Source organism: Salvia miltiorrhiza, chromosome 4 (genome assembly GCF_028751815.1).
Source record: "Salvia miltiorrhiza cultivar Shanhuang (shh) chromosome 4, IMPLAD_Smil_shh, whole genome shotgun sequence".
In the NCBI taxonomy this organism is placed as follows: domain Eukaryota; kingdom Viridiplantae; phylum Streptophyta; class Magnoliopsida; order Lamiales; family Lamiaceae; genus Salvia; species Salvia miltiorrhiza.
Genome location: NC_080390.1, coordinates 45,406,414 through 45,423,952, shown reverse-complemented (window position 1 = coordinate 45,423,952; position 17,539 = coordinate 45,406,414). Strand labels below are relative to the sequence as shown.

Genomic DNA, 17,539 nt, shown 5'->3' with positions numbered 1-17,539 from the left:
CAATACACTTTACCATTTTCTTTAAAACCCGTGCCGTCCCCAAAGAGGAACTTATTTTGGGGACGGAGGGAGTATTATTTTACTATTAATTAATTAATTAATTTTTTTATTATTAAAATTATTTTATTATTTTTACTAATATTATTCATTTATTGTTATTATTAAAATTGTTTTATTATTTTTACAATTATTATTATTTATTATTATTATTACTATTAATATTATTTATTTATTATTATTATTTTATTATTTTAAATATTATTATTATTTTATTATTATTATTAATTTTGTTATATTATATTATTATTAAAATTATTTTATTATTTTTGAAATTATTATTTATTATATTAATAATATTAAATTATTTTACTATTATTATTATTATTATTATTATTAAATTTAAATAATAAACTTTTATTATAGAGTAATCTCATATCCGTTGGAATACATAATAGTATAATACCATGGGGGAGGGGAGGAATGGCTAATCCCATATGCATGGGAATAGGCATTTCATCGAGAATGACGATTTCTATTACAAAAATCCTATGTTGCATAGGTGCGGATGCGGGGGCGATACGATACGAGTACGGGGATACGGGTTTTTAAAAAATTATAGGGTGTGATTCGGCAATGATACATCTAATTATTAAAATTTTATTATATATAATGCTTATAAAATATATACAATTTAAATTTTCTTAAATTAATTATATGTAATTTACACTTTATTTTACCCAAAAGTTAAGCATTTTCAATTATATAAGTTAATTGGGCAACAATATAACGATTCAAATATTATTAGTTCAATAAAATTATCAAAATCAACCTTGTGTAGGCCTTTCGTGCATGAAATACGTGAATTTCGCCTATGGAATTTGCGAATCCGGTTTATTTTTATAAATTGTTTTAAAAGATACGCCACGTGGCGAATCGGGTGCGAATCCGACGAGAATCCGAGAGAATCGCACCCTAAAAGAATCCGATTCGCCGTACATGCTAAGTTTTGAAGAATCCGTGCATCATAGCAAAAATCATATCAACCATAGGATTGGGAATAAGCACAGGAATCACCATTCCATTCTCATTCCATTCCTGCATACCAGCCATGCCCTAATAATTTATTTATTCAATTTATGAATTAATACTTTGGTTTTATCTTCTTCATTAAATAATCTTATTAAGAGAATTAATATAGTTACTTATATTTTCGGTCCTATTTTATTCAAAGGAATTTAATTTTGACTTTTTTCAAAATTAACTTGTTCCAAAATTCGACTACTAAATTGAAAAGTCGAAATTAGTTCAAGGACCAAGAAATAATTATGGAGTGGAGAAGTAGGAATTTAAATCAAGACTTGAAGAATGAAGTGAAGACCGGCTGCTATGATTGAAGAAGAAACAAAGAAGACCAAGTCTTCCTTAGGGTTAAGGATGTTGGTTAAACCTCTTAATTAACCAACACCTAATCTTGAGGCGCAATTTCAACTACAAAGCCATATGGCATTCGAAACCATAATACTCAGCCAAGTTTTCTTGCTCATCAAGCTCACAATTCATCTATAAATAGAGGTAGAGCTTATTGCATTCGGTACCAGTCTAAACAAGAAGAAATACAAGTGTTGGAGCTCGGAAGCTAATGTTCAAACATCTGACACGCTATCTAGCTAGTTCAAAACACACCTTGAGTGAGAGACTCGTGTTTCTAACAGACCTTGAGTGGGAGACTCGTTTGTTAGTGTTAGTCGATAGGTTTGGTTGTTTGATATTCATAGATTAACTTCATCAAAAGTTTAGTTAGTGCTAGCATTAGTTGATAGGATTATATAGAAGATATTTCTTTTCTTTTCAACTCCACTCAATTAGAGGGATTCAATTGAGTGGTTCATGTATATTCATTGTAAAATGGATTTTTATAGTGAATATACAACTGCAATTAATTAACATTGCAGTATAAAACCAATCGATTGTGCGTATTTTATTTTTTCGCTGCATTTATGCTTTTCTATAGATTATTGAGTGAATTGTTTGATCATGCTACTGAACATATCTGGGTTTGCAAAACTTTCAATAATCTTATTTTCTTATTAGAACAATAATTTTCTTTTCTCAAATAAAATCTCGAGTCTGATAGGTTACAAGATTTTGTATACATAAATCAGCTAAGTAGTTTTGGAATGTATTCATCTTTAATTTTACACGAATGACTTTCAATCTATTTGATTTTTGCCCCCTAGAGTTCTTTTACAAGTAAAACGTTAATATATGTGGTGCAAACATGTAAAAAGAATTATACTTCAAGTAAGAAAACTGAAAATTAGTTAAAAGCAAAAAAGAAAAACAGGGGGTTTCAACTAATAGAAACATAAGGGTGGTGGCAATAGTTACTTTAAATTTACGCAAATGAGTTTGTTTCAAAAAAAAAAATACGCAAATGAGTTGAGAAGATGGCTTTAAACAATTTCTTTTTTTTCTTTGAGAACCACTAAGCAAGTTTTCAATTAATCAAAATCAGAATACATGAAAATTGGTAGGGGACCAATGAACAAAAGACTATCAGTACCTGGAAAGTTGGCTTTATATCATGAGCGATGCTAGCCAAAAATTAGTTAAATAGAGAAAGTTTTAATTTATTTAATTTATTTTTTCAAATAAAATAATAAATTATTATTTTACTATATTATTTACATTGTAACTATTTTTTTTTTGCAATGTTTTAAAATAACATAAAAACAAAAAGTTACCAAAAAAAGAACTACTATAATGTAAACAATACAGTAAAATTACTAAAATATTTTTTATTTAAAAAATAAATTAAATAAATTATTATTTTTATTTAGTTAATTTGTTGTTCAACTACTAGTTGCATAGATTTATTGTTATACCATTGCTAGCTAAATTTATTAAAGAAATTTAGCTAACTAGGCTGCATAACTTGGGCCTTAATAGCTTGCTTTTATTAAATTTCTGGTTTTCTTAGGCCCATATTATATATCCACAACATAGAACCCCTCTATCTAATGATTCTAATACACTTGTATTGTTTCTCAAAACAAAAACAAAAACAAAAAAAAACTAATGTTGTTACAGTTATGCATTCAACAGAGATTAGACATAAAATTGCTCTCAATTTTAAAAGACACACTTCATTAGTTATTTAATTATATAATTAAATAACTGAGAATATAATTTGAAATAATCAACAGCCTTTCTCCTTTTATACGGAAGTTTGAGGTCGGATAGTTTCACTAAGACCAGCAAAAAACTATATTTAACAACATAATTGCAAATACGACAATAAAAACTATTGACTTAATAATAGAATTTTTTTAGTAGTTCATTTGAATAAGAAATATTACAAAATAGTGGAAACAGGCATTAAGAAAAAGGAGGAGCGATTAATTTAATTTCGGAGGTCCATGACCTTTTGCCATGATGGACGGCTGGAAATATCTATCCACCAATTGTGGAGATTTTTCCTCCGTTTGATCAAATCCTCCATTCCTCCTTCCTCCATCAGAAACCTTGTGTTTGGTAGGTGGGTCATATCAGCTATGGTGAACCTCTCCCCACCCAAATATTTGCTCTTCGACAGCCTGTCCTCGTACACGTCGAGCACTTTCTCCAATTTACCCTTGCAATCGCGGACTAATTCCATGTCGCCCACTTGTCCCTGTTGGGGCAATATCACAAGTTGGAGGACCATTGTGTAAATCAATGGATTATAGTTGTTCACTTCTACTTCCACCCATTGCTCCACCAAGGCTCTCTCTTCCAATGTGTCGCCCAATATATTTGTGCCACCTTGGCTTATGCTTTTTGCTGCGTAGTACCTGATTATTGCCCTCGACTCTGCGCTCCCAATGGATTTTGTAACCCAAAATTTATGTTTATTTTTGCGCTAAAATACATAAATTTTGATTTTTTTTCATGATCTATAAAATTTGAAGAAAGATACATTATTTTTTTATACTTAAGCCTAAGGGATTTTCAATTCACAAATACATCAGCTTTATTATGCCATCTTTAGTATTCCTTATGCTTGGGTATCAAAAAGTCTAAGTGAAAAGTTTTAAAATCAACTTCTATTTTGAGTATTTCATACATGTGGAAAAAAATTTAAAAAAATTGAAAAGTGACATGTTTTTTTCTCAAACTTCAAAGATAATGAAAAAAATCAGAATTTGTCGAAAATTCTGGTGTTGTACAAAAAATATCCTTATTTATTTTGGAATTTACTAATTGTAATTGTATACGGGGGATTTGCATGAATGAAGTACATAGTGAATTACCGAAGAGTTTGAAATCTCCATCCTCTATCGCAGGAACTTGTCCGAAGGGCTGCAAATTACGAGGAACAATTGTTTGATTATAAAGTTAATGAAAAAATGTGCGAATAATTAAATCGAATAAAATTCTGTTCATGTGAGATTCCATAAAAGCAAGAATTACATATGAGTAAGGTGATCTATGTATAAACGCGACACGACGATGAGCTTTTTTTTATTTATTAGGTCAATCATGTTGTACTTCAAATTGACATTCTTATATAAATAAGTCAGTCATATGTAATCCTTCAAAAAAAAGTCATTTATAGGTAAAATAATACTCCCTCCGTCCCATGAAGCATGACACACTTCTTTTTGGCACGGGAATTAAGAAATTGATATTTTGTGTGTTAAGTGTGGTAGGTGAAAAAGTGAAAATGTAAATAAAAGGTAAATTTTTTGCTATTTTTAGAAACGTGTCATGCTTCGTGGGACAGACCAAAAAAGAAACTGTGTCATGCTTCGTGGGACGGAGGGAGTAAATTATCACCTGTCTATCATTAAAAAAAAAAGAAAAAAAAAAGAATCACCTGTCTTAATAGAAATTGTGGCTTTTTCTGCTCTGCTGATTGAAGATCAATTGGTACAAGCTCAAATTGAAAGCCTAACTCAAAAAGGCAAGTCAAAACCCTTTGTGGGCAAGCTGCATAGGTCGCACCATACACTTTAACCACCATTTTGCACAATGAATTAAGCTTAGAAAAGTATTTCTATATTTGATGCAATGAAATGCTTCGCAATTTCTAGCTACCAAAATATAAGTCCAATTTTCGCCATATATAGAGGAAGCGGGTGGGGGTTGGGGTTGGGGTGGTTATCCTCATATTGGTTGGTTGCACGGAGCAGGAGTTCTACTCACCCTTCTATATTTATTTGTTTATTTTAGTTGGTTGGAAATTGTTTTTTGGTTATTTTCAGAAAAAAAAAATTATTTTATGAGTATTAATTAGAGTTAAGGTGCAAATCCACCTTGAAGTGAAGGCCCCTAGAGCGTTGACTCCTCATTCTCGACCTTCGTCCAAATACCTCCAGAATTCATAAAAAGGGTGCATTTAAACCCAGCAAAAAGACGGCAGTTTGTCGCCGTTTGCTTAATTTTTTTTTTTCTGAGTGGGTCCACCACCAACGACTTTAATTCAGAAAAAAAAAAATTAAGTAAACGACGACATACAACCATCTGTTTGCTGGATTTAAATGCATATTTTTTAAGGACTCTGGGGGTATTTGAGCTAAGGTCGAAAATGGGGGATCAACGCTCTAAGGGCCTCCACTTCAAGAGTGGATCTGCACCTTAACCCTATTAATTATAACAGAAAAATAGATGGTTCAATTAGGAGTTCTAAGAAACAAAAAAAAAATCACAAGAATTTTATTGATCAATTATAAAATCTACGTTCACAAGAAGCAGGGACAAGATGGACATATTAAATTTTGATAGAAATTACGATAGCATATCTACCGAAGAGAACAAAAAAAACTCGTAGTTCTCAAACCAAAAACACTGACTACTACTTTCTTTGTTTTCTCTAGTCTATTGAACTTCTTTGTAATCTAAAATTGAACAGAAAAACTTTCCTCAAATGCACCGACATTAGAAAATACTCCAGTTGATAATTTTGAATTCAGCCTCCAGTTAATCCTCATCTGACAACTTTTCAGCTAACTCTTTATTGACTGATCTCATTCTCAGTTCAAAAATCAAGTATAAACCATGTACGATGTAAATATGTTTTCTCAATATTATCTTACTGTCATATAAATATCTTGATTTAGTTAAACAAAATACTATTACTAATGCCTCTGTGAATTAATTATGTTTTACGAGAGGTCCTGCTTATACAGATGAATAAAGGATTTTTTTAATTTTTTTTAATAAATTAATATTATTAAATAAATAAATTTAAAAGTTTAATGCATCTATGATCTTTGGCCTCAGGCATTAACCCCTTAGACTACCGCCAACAGTGACATTCACATCGGGTCACGCGAATGGGACAAAACAGAATGGAAAAAAAATAATTGAAGGTCATGGAAAATACGTGACCCGGGAGCTCTGCCGCCCCAAGTCACCCATTCCCACTTTTTAGATATTGTTGCCACATGTCAAATTGTGATTGGTGTATTAAATATTTTGATAGATAAAATTTTATAATGATTTTTCTTTATAAAAAATATATTAAAATGATATTAAAATTTTTCTTATTTTTAGCTCTATAAATAGAGCCTAATTTCACTATATTTTCACACCCAAACAAAAACTCTCTCTTTCTTCATTTCACATTTCGTTGAATTTTTTTCTCACAGATTTGTTTCCACTTTAAGTTATGGATCCAAACCATCCCAATTATTATTATCCAAATTCTCAAAATCATCAACTCCCAAGATTATCTTAACACTCAAGATTCTGCAATTTTTTCATATTATCCGGCTTCTCATTTTTTTGCAAATTTCGAAAATCAACCAAATTCTCAATTTATGAATATCAATTTTCTCCAAATTTATGTCAAATTCCTACCTCTCAAAGAATTTCCACATCTGAAAAGGTTTCCCGTAATTTGTTTATGGGTGTTCAACGCCCAAACAAAAATCAGAAAGGGGCAAAAAATGTAGCTTGGTGTGTGAAAGAAGATGTTGCCCTTATGTCATCTTGGATCTATGCTAGCGAAGATAGCGTTCGAGAAAAAAATCAAAAGGGGGAATCGCTTTGGGCACGTGTTCATAAATTGTATCACAACATTCAAGCAGAAAATCCAAATAAGCTCAACGAACGAAACATTGAATCGATGAAAGGTTGCTGAAAACGTCTTAACGAAAAAGAAAACAAATGGGTTGTTGCTTGCATGGAAGCAAACGCTCGAAGAAGGAGTGAGATGAGCGACAACGATGTTGAGAAAGAAGCTTATTCCAATTACGAAGCAGGTGGAAACAAGTTTCTAGACTTGATTGTATTTAATGAAGTTATGAGTAAACATCCCAAGTGGAATGTTCATGATACCACACATGTTTTTTGTCGTCAAAGGGAAAATGTTGATGAACAGCAAAGTGGTGGCAGTTCGAAAAGATCAAAGACTTCAGAAGATGGGGGATTTTCTATCCCTTCTAATCCAGAAACTCCAACATCTGAATAGTCAACTGCGACTCATCCCATTGAAAGAGTTAGGCAAAAAGAAAGGAAAATATAAGGTCTCACAATCTGAATATACTCATGAATCTGTTGTTGCTGCCGAAATTCGTGAAATGAGACTCACGAGAGATGTCGAAGCTGAGTTAATAAAGACTCGAACCGAACTAGAGCGCGAGAAGTTGCAAAGAAACGCAACGAAGATGAAAGAAAAAATGTTGCTTCAATTGTTGTCAAAAGAGCACTTATCTCCAGAAGACGAAGAGATGAAATGTCAACTAATTAAAATTGTGTTTGGAGAGAAAATGTATTTTAATCATGTGCTTTCTATGTAATTTTAGTTTATATACTTTTTATTTGTGTGCTTTTAGTTTATGTGCTTTCTATTTGTATGATTTTAGTTTTGGCAAACTGTGTTATGTACTTGTTTTATATTTAATTAATGAAAAAGGGAATTTCATTTAAAATTGAATAGCATTGGATCCGTTTAGCTTCCCAAAGCATTTAGCCAATTCTGACAAAGCATTTGTCCAATTGACATGCACTTGTCATTTTTTCCAATTCACATGCATTTGTCATTCTGACACAACATTATTTCCAATTCACATGCATATGTCATTTTTGACAGACTAGATCACATGCAATTGTATCAATTCAAATCTAGCTATCTTATCCAACTTTTTAATATGTATTCTATAAATGCCAGATTAAACATATCTCAATAAAACACAAACACATCTCACTCTTTGCTCAAGTACACATTTACCCTATTATTTTCTCATTTCTCATACAAATATGTCTGTCAATAAAAACTCTTCAGTTGATTCAGACTCAAGTTCTGATGTTTCCCATTCCAATGATCTTGATGAATGGGAAGAACGAGATTATCAACAAAATCGTCATTTTGATAACATCATCCAAAATATGATCCTAAACAATCATAATCTGATTGTAGGACATCAAATTCCAACAGCCAGTAGGAGATATTGTGATAGGGAACGGGAGTTTTGTGCAGAGCGTTTGATCAACGACTACTTCAGTGACAACCCAACGTATACTCCAGAATCTTTCGGCGGAGATTTCGCATGCAGAAATCGCTATTCATTCGAATAGTGGAAGTTGTTATTGCTATGATGAGTTTTTTTAATAGAGACGAGATGCCACCGGCAGAGTAGGTCGTTCATCATTGCTAAAATATACTGGAGCCATGGGGGTGTTGGCGTATGGGACATCTTCCGATGTTGTCGATGAGTATCTACGAATGAGTTCATCTTTGACAAGTGATGCTTTAGTCCATTTTGTGGAAGGTGTTATTTCTTGCTTCGGTGGTATGTATCTCAGAAGGCCTAATGAACAAGATTTGACAAGACTGATCTATGTTGGAGAACAACGTTGTTTCCCAGGCATGATTGACATAATTGATTGCATGCATTAGGAGTGGAAAAATTGTCCTAATGCATAGGCGGGCCAATATACTGGGAGAAGTAGAAAACCAACGATCATTTTGGAAGTTGTTGCTTCATACGACTTGTGGATATGGCATGGGTTCTTTGTAACACCAGGTTCGTGCAATGATATTAATGTACTCCATCGAACTCCTGTTTTTAATGATGTCTTAGAAGGTCGAGCACCAAAGGTTAATTACGTAGTGAATGGTCGTCATTATGATAGGGCATATTATTTAACTGATGGTATATATCCTTCATGGGCTGTATTTGTCAAGTCAATTACTTCCCTATAGATCCGCAAACACAAGTTGTTTGCTCAACACCAAGAGTCTGTCCGTATAGATGTTGAGCGAGCATTTGGAATTCTACAAGCTCGATTTGCATTTCTACGACTCTCATGTCTTGTTTGGGACAAAGTTTTGATAGGAAAATTATGATGGCTTGTATCATAATACATAATATGATAGTCGAGGATGAACGAGATACCTACCAAAATTATTACTCCCTCCGTCCACAATTTAATGCCCTACTTGCTTTTAAAAATCTGTCCACAATTTGATGTCATATTCTGCTTTTTGTACAATTTTACTCTTCTTCTTTTTCTATATTTACTACCATTTGCCACTAATGGACCCATCTTAAAATACTTTTATTATTTTTATATTCTATATTTATTACACTTTATCACTAGTGGACCCACTCACAATACCTTTATCACTTTAGTCATATATCTTTATCACTTTAGTCAACTACCCTTATATTTCATCTACATCACATTTTTCAGTTTTATTAGTCTTCGTGTCCACACTAAAGTGGAACATTAAATCGTGGACAGATGGAGTATAATCTAACATAATTTCTTATGAGTTATGAATATATTTACAAGAGAACACTGCATCTATAATTCTATTTATTGAAACGCGCGTACTCATGTTTTCATCCACCTACCAATCACCTTCCTCATGTGGTGGTTGTCGCGTGAGGTATAGATCATATGGGGCAAGCGGGGCACATTTTACCTAAAAGATTTATATGTGCTATCTTGTGGTTGATTTCATTTTAAACTTTTGTAATATTTAGTTTTGTTATAAATTTAATTAAGCATTTTAAAAATTATATATATAATGTGAAATTTAAGTGGCCAACCCATAACAACTGGCTGACGTGTCAGGGGAAATTCAAACACTTGTATCTATATAAACTCTCAAAAATTAAATATTTTTAATTCAAACACCATAGTTTTTGATTAATTAATTATTAGTTTCATAAAAGTTTGGACCGAAGAATAGTTGTTTGGATCGGCTTTAATTGAAATTTCATGGTTTGGGATAGGCTTAGTTTTTGCATTCAATAAATCTATGCAGCCACATGAATTGTGGCCACCCACAAACTAATATAATAAGAAATTTTTTGAATTTTTTAATTTTTTTTAATAAAAATAGAATTTAATTATTTAATTACATTATTTACATTGTACTTATTTATTTATTTATTTATTTATTTGCATTTTTTATTTTTAATTTATTTTTTAATAAAAATAAAAAATAACCAAAAAATTGCAAAAAATAACTACTATAATGTAGAAAATACGGTAAAATAATTAAATCTTATTTATATTTTAAAAAATAAATTAAATTATTTTTTATTTAAGTAAATTATGGGTAGTTATAATGTGGTTGTTTTAGCATCGCTCTTTTGCATTAAATAGCCTGATTTGGTATTGGTAGTGTATTAAATAACCCCATAACCTTTTCTCCAGTTGCTTTTTAGATCTTTCAAAATTCTTGCTTCACTGAAGTGGGTTGAAAGAGTACTCATTTTGCTTTTGACTGGAAACTGTATGAAGCACCACTGTTTGTTGTCCACCTTTCCAATGCTCTATATTTTCATTTTCCTTTTCTTTTCTTTTAGATATATTTTCACTTCCTTTATTATTGGTATCATATCTATACTCATTTGATTGGTGCTTCTTAAAGCGATCTACTAAATTCATCGACTTGTTCTAAAGAATTAAAATGGCTAGCTATTAATGAAATTTCTTATCGATTTTTTCTGTGAAATACTCATTTGATCGAGGATTTTCAAATGCATTGTAAGCTAAATCGATACTAATAAATAACCACCCGCAAGGAATAGGGAATGTATAGTAATACTATGAATGACCCAATATCGAATAATGGTAATACTCCTTACAAACTATACCAATATTTATTTGGATTAATTGCATATAAATTAATGAACTTTCAATAAATTTTCATTTTGCACACAAACTTTAAAATCTTAATTACTAAAATTACTCAACTAGTAATTTTTTCTCATTTTGCATATTTACCCATACACGTACAAAACAGAGGGTTCCCACGGTTGTACCCCACGACCGAGTCTGTGACAACGGGCAAAAGACGGAAATCCCTAAAAGTAGGCCCCATACGCGTTTTTTCCCCTTTCATCTATAAAAATCCTTCAAGGCTTTGTATTGGGGAATCACCTACAACTTTTTAGATACAATTCATTACCTAAGTTTTAGCTTTACTTTATTTTCCATTGTTCTTTAGTTTTTATAGCTTAGATTTATGTGATTGATTTAGCAATACCATATTACCTTCCAGTTTATGACTTGCAATTCCCGGTGTTTGTTTCTTGTGAATTATCTTATCAATAGTTTGCAATTTGAGACCTAACAGAGATAACTATTTAATCGATTCAAAAATGTGTGATATGATTTTAACTTTGAGACCCAACGGAGATAGGTGAATCATAGGGACCTATTCTTATATGCTTTTGGGAGTTAGTAGATTTTCTAGAGACTTAGCATAGATAGGGATTTACTAATCCACTTTCATAGATTGCTCTAGCAAGAGTATGTACGTAATTATATGAGTGATCTTACACTAGGGCTGAATTAAAGTGGTAATTGAATTACTTAGATTAATTGTGTAGATTTAATTAACGTAATTGCATTTCCTATGATCTAACTTTTATTCTTGAGTTTCATAATCTGATTTTATTTATTTACATTGCATTAGTCTAGTTCTAGTTCATCACCGTATCTAGTTTGTTTGCCCGAATTTTGAGTAGGTATTTTTGTTGAATTATTCATTATGTTTTCGTTTGTTAACTCATGTGGATACGACACTCGATTTTTTGTTTATACTACGATTGCACCATATTAATTACAATATTTTTGTTACTAATAAAATAGTGATCAAGGCGCCTCAAGACCATAGACAAGTTGGAGCATCTTAATATAAACAAAACATGTTGCTTATGCAATCTGGAATTGGAGACCTATGAGCACCTTTTCTTCTAATGGCGTCGCCACTAATTAAAAATAAAAGCATAAAATACTCATAATTTATGTTTATAATATAATATTGTTTAAATTTTAAAAATATTTTGGGTTCCTATAATTAATTAATGGACAAATCAATATATTTTGTATAATTTTAATATATATTGTAATGCATGTCTTATAATATTTGAAATTATCATATGGATATTCCATTATACATAAGAAATCCTATAAGATATTCATATGTTGTAACACACAAGTACAAAGTTATATATTTAGCAATGATGTTGTATAAGTTTAGTTACTATGAAATATAATTGCAATCATATTTACTTTTCATTTTTTCCCGCTTTTTTATTATGATATCTTAAGAAAGTATATTTATTATGTTTAGTATAGCTACTGTCATGAGCCTTACAAATTGGTGGTTATTTTTTACAAAATTGCATATGGGAATAAAATACTCCCTCCGTACCTATTGATCTTGTCCCGTATTCCTTTTTTATTTGTCCCACAGATCTTGTCCCATTTTTATAAATAGCTATAATATTAGGGAACAATTAACACTTAACCTAAAAATAATTAAAATCCCACTAATCCCTAATATAAATACCCTAAAACCTACCCTACCCCCCTCATTCGCTCCATGCAGCTCTCTCCTCTCTCCTGATCCTTCCCCCTTTCCCTCCGAGAAAACTCCAAATCTGGGGAGATCAAACGGCGCCGCCTACTATCTCGTCGTCAGTTAGCAGTGCTCTCTTCTATTACACCTCGTCGGTGGTTCTTCACTGCCCTAGTGCGAAAACCTTAAGTGGCGCCTTCTTCGATCTCATCGTTCTTGGTCTGCTATGGCCGATCTAAACCCTAACTCGCCGCCTACAATCTTCAACGCTGTGATGAGTAATCATTGGGAAGGTTATCTGAGCGGGGAATTTGTTCCCGACACGGAGAACTCACGGTGTGTTTGAGGCTCGCCTCCGTTGTATTTTTCCCTTGGTCTGCTACATTCTTCGAGGTAGATCCGGCGTCGATCGGGCGTAAGGAGATAGAAGCTAAATCGTGAGACTGTTTTGCCCTCCCCTAATTCTCATTTGATTATGGACTCTGACTTGGTTCTTTATTCTATTCTATGTGAGGAAAACTGGGATGAGGTGGTTTCCTTTCAAGGCTTGGAATTACCAGGCTTGAGGGGTCATTCACCCAATTTCATATCCTTTGTCTACCATTTGTTACCTGGTTTGCATTCCCAAAAATTCAATGAAAAGAAGTTTGAAATTCATTCCTTATTTTAAGTTTGGCAGGAATTGCATCCCCAAAATTCAAAAATTGTGCCAAATTAAAAGGCTTACAGCCTGTTATCCTTGAATTTTTCGGTCAACTGAAAAATCGATTTAATGCACATGCCTTTAATTAAGGGAAGGATTCATTTAGTTAATAAAGTTCTTTAAGTAGTGGGTCTCTATCTTTACTACACTAATAATACTCTTCTTAATAACTGTGCCCAAATCAAATGGGACAAGCCCAATGGGACGGAAGGAGTAATTATTTTATATTTATTACGTTGAATGATTTTATTTTTTATACAAGAATAAAATATTAATCTCAAAATATAATTATAAAAAAGTTGTGTAAATTCATCTAGAAATAATCCACACAAGAGAGTTCGAATGAGTGAATTTAGTAGAATTATATTTATACACTAATACACAAGAATTTTTTAGAAAAAAATTAGACGGGAAAGTGGAACATATGTCCTCTTATAAGTATATCTTTTTAGAGGATCCCTTATGAGTATTTTTTTTTACTATTAAATAAATAATAAAATTGTTGAGACTATTGTTCATAATTAATTTTGTATATTATTGTTTATATAAGTTATATTATCCCTTTTTATTTCTAATAATTACGGTTGATGAAATATAATATTCACCTGGATCGATCATTCAATAGTAAAACTCAATTAGCGTGATTGTACAATTATTATTTATGTGTACTTTATAAAATCACTATTTTTTTCAATTGGGGTATGAAGTCATTCAGATTCATAGCATGATCACCCACTCACAAAGTATGTAAAAAATTCTACATTATTTATAAGGGTTAATTGCCCATAAAATATTGAACTTTCATCCAATTCTGGTTTTACACCCAAACTTTGAATTGTGGCGTGATAATTACTAAACTTTTAATTTTATCTGATTTTGCTACTAATCCAAATTCCGGCCAAATACCAAACTAATATATAATATGGTGTGTCAATTTTGACGTGACGTATTTATTCTTGCGTGACAATTAGTTGTCAAAATAATATTTTTTTTATTTAATTTCTTATCAATAAAAAAAGAACACAACGTAAATAACTCAAATTGTCAATAATTTAATAATTCAAATCAAATAATAGTATTTTTTTTAGTTGAATTAATTAATTGAATAAATTCAATAATAGTAAGGGGATTCTTCGAATTTAGGTGTGTCAGCCAAAAAATATTTTAATTATCAATAACTTAATATATAAAAAAATTATTTAGCTAAGTAATAAAGTTTATTAAATTTTCATTATCTAAAGTTTTTTTTTATAAACTATATATATTTATACTATTTGAATGACTTCTATTTTATATATTGGAGTAATCAGTTGTGTAATAGTGAATTAGAAAAAAAATTGATTTAAACTTGAGAATAAAAAAAATACTATTATTTGATTTGATATAGTAAGTTATTGATAATTTTGGTTATTTGCTTTGTGTTCTTTTTTTATTAATAAGAAATTAACAATAAATACGTCACGTCAAATATTAGCACGTCATATTAGCCTGATATTTGACCGGAATTTGAATTAGTAGCAAAAACATGTAAAATCTAAAGTTTAGTAATTTTCACGCTACAGTTCAAAGTTTGTGTGCAAAACCAGAATTGGACGAAAGTTCAGTATTTTATGGGCAATTAACCCTATTTATAATGTGCATCTCATAGGTCCAATACTAGTTAAATAAACAAAAAAAAGTATAAAAAGCCAAACGTGTAAGTAGTAGTGACACATTTCAAATTTGTCTTTTATTTTTATAAAAGAAAACTCTTTTCCCCAAACAAAAGGTTAGGGTATGACTGATATGCAAAAATTGAATGAAAATGAAATGGTGATTCCTGTATCCATTTCCAATCCTATGACTATTACGATTTTTGAAATGGAAATCGTCATTCTCGATGGGATGCCTATTCTCATGAATATGAGATTAGTCGCTCCTCCCTTTCTCCATGGTATTGTGTATTACCAGAACTAGTAGTAAGCTAACCTAAGTTGACTCGCAAGAGAACAAGATCAATTATAATGTAAGCTAACCTAAGTCGAATCTCGGGAAAAGCTAAACAGGAGAAAACTTGTATTACACACAGAAAAAGAAAAGAATCTTAAACATTCTAATCGCGTGTTGGGTCTGACACAGATTTCTCACAGATCAAAAACATAAAATTTATAAATTTACTGCTACAGAAAAGATAATTACCGAAACATATAGAGCAGGAATAATTCTACGTTAACTTTTAATCTAAACATAAAGCAGAGACAATAAGAAATGAGAAACAAATACTAACATTTACGCTAACTCTAATTCCTAAATTCAAAATTGAAAAATCCCTAATTAATTCACTCATAGAAAACGCAGAAGGTAAATGCATAATTACATAGCGCAAAGCTTACGTTAATGATAAACATGGTAAAATAACTTGAACAAGATAAATCACACAGAGAAATCATGTAATTCACAAACGAGGAAGTTAACTTTGGAAAGCAAAATAACAGCATCTAAGAAATCCAAGTTTTACAATCTACGATCCTAATCTATTGTCTTCTCCAATTCAAAGTGCAAAGATCTACTTATTTCGTCCTCGTCTCCTCCTTTGAGTTAAAACTGAGTAACTGAATTAAAGGGTCGTTGAGTGGTGCTGCTACGGGGGAGAGATGGTGCGAGTCCAGTGCTCTTTCCTTGGCCATTCTCTTTCTCATCCCCTTTAGACCCACTTCTTCTACCATCCTAACACCAACCCAAAGTAAACTCAATAATGCCAACAATTTTGAGCAAATATATAGCATTACGGCATCATGCATACACATAAATTATAGCAAAACTTAGATAAACAATAATAATAATAGTAAAATGATGATAATAAATAATAATAATAATAATAATAATAATTTACTCCCTCCGTCCCTCAAATCTTGAGTCACTTTCCTTTTTCGGTCGTCCCACGAATCTTGAGTCATTTCCTTATATAGCAAAAAAAATCTCTTGTATTCACATTTTCACTTTTTCACCTATCACACTTAATGAACTAAATATATTTTCTTAATTCTCGTGCCGAAAAGAATTGACTCAAAATTCACAAGATGGAGGGAGTACTTATTATTATTATTATTATTATTATTATTATTATTATTAATATTATTATTATTATTATTATTGTGTTAATTCTATTTTATTCATATTCATCCATTCCTTGTAGATAACAGTCATAGTCATAGGGATCATATATTTTATTACCATCTAATTTCATTTCTACATATCAGCCATCACCTAAAAATTTTAGGTATTTATTTATAGTAAGAACATCCACAGTGAGCGAGCCTCATTTCCAGCTTAGCAAGTGCGCCACTTCTTCAGAGCCACAGGGCTATGTAGCCGTCGAGCCCCACCTCACAACTCGGCTCGCCCCATACTCCCGTGGTGTTTACACGCGCCTCTCTCCCCCTTCTTCCGCGCTCAAGTCCTAAATAGTTATTGTCAGTTGTCACACATTTATTCCAAATATATATAATAATATTTGTATGAATTTAGTTTTTACGAGTTGGAGTAATAAAATTCATTTATGCAAAAAAGATCAAATAAAAATGATCATGTGTCCCATTTAGGGTATATCATCTTCTAAACGGCCAAACCCCAATTACATTTCCTACTAATTACCTAAATTTATGGCTGTCATACATTTAATTTTACTGTAACTACGTTTTGTTGATAAAATTAACTAGGTTTTGATGCTACTATTAACTACACACCCAAATTCCCAAATCAGTCTACATCAGAAGGGATTATTAGGCAGATCCTAATTGTTCCCAATGAGACATTAAACGGTGCAACTCTTGTCTATGAACAGTGAGATTCAGGGTTCAAACCTCACCGTTCCCCTTCCCCAAATTTTTTTAAAAAAAGACCTTCCCCCAAATCAAAAGGGAAAATGACAAAAAAAAAGGCAGGCCCTAATTAATTATCAAATTCATAACAGCTTTAGGTGGATTAATTAACAAGAAATATCAACAAAATAAATAAATAAAAACTCAGCAAACAGTATTTGTTAG

The 17,539-nt window shown here is 31.4% G+C and overlaps 1 protein-coding gene across 2 annotated transcripts; it reads right to left on the bottom strand.

Annotated features, from left to right (window-relative positions):
* Window positions 1-3,307: 3,307 nt before the first annotated feature.
* LOC131023733 (glutathione S-transferase F11-like) lies at window positions 3,308-5,167 on the bottom strand. Of its 2 annotated transcripts, none has more exons than XM_057953296.1 (3): window positions 4,859-5,167; window positions 4,293-4,341; window positions 3,308-3,852 (listed from the first exon to the last, which is right to left on the bottom strand). In XM_057953296.1, exons 1-3 carry the CDS (start codon window positions 5,003-5,005, stop codon window positions 3,404-3,406), a joined length of 645 nt encoding a protein of 214 aa, XP_057809279.1. In that variant the 5' UTR covers window positions 5,006-5,167; the 3' UTR covers window positions 3,308-3,403. The 2 variants fall into 2 exon arrangements, with proteins under 2 accessions (XP_057809279.1, XP_057809280.1); XM_057953297.1 differs by having other exon boundaries at window positions 3,308-3,901; window positions 4,293-4,612; window positions 4,819-5,081.
* Between the last annotated feature and the right edge of the window lie 12,372 nt (window positions 5,168-17,539).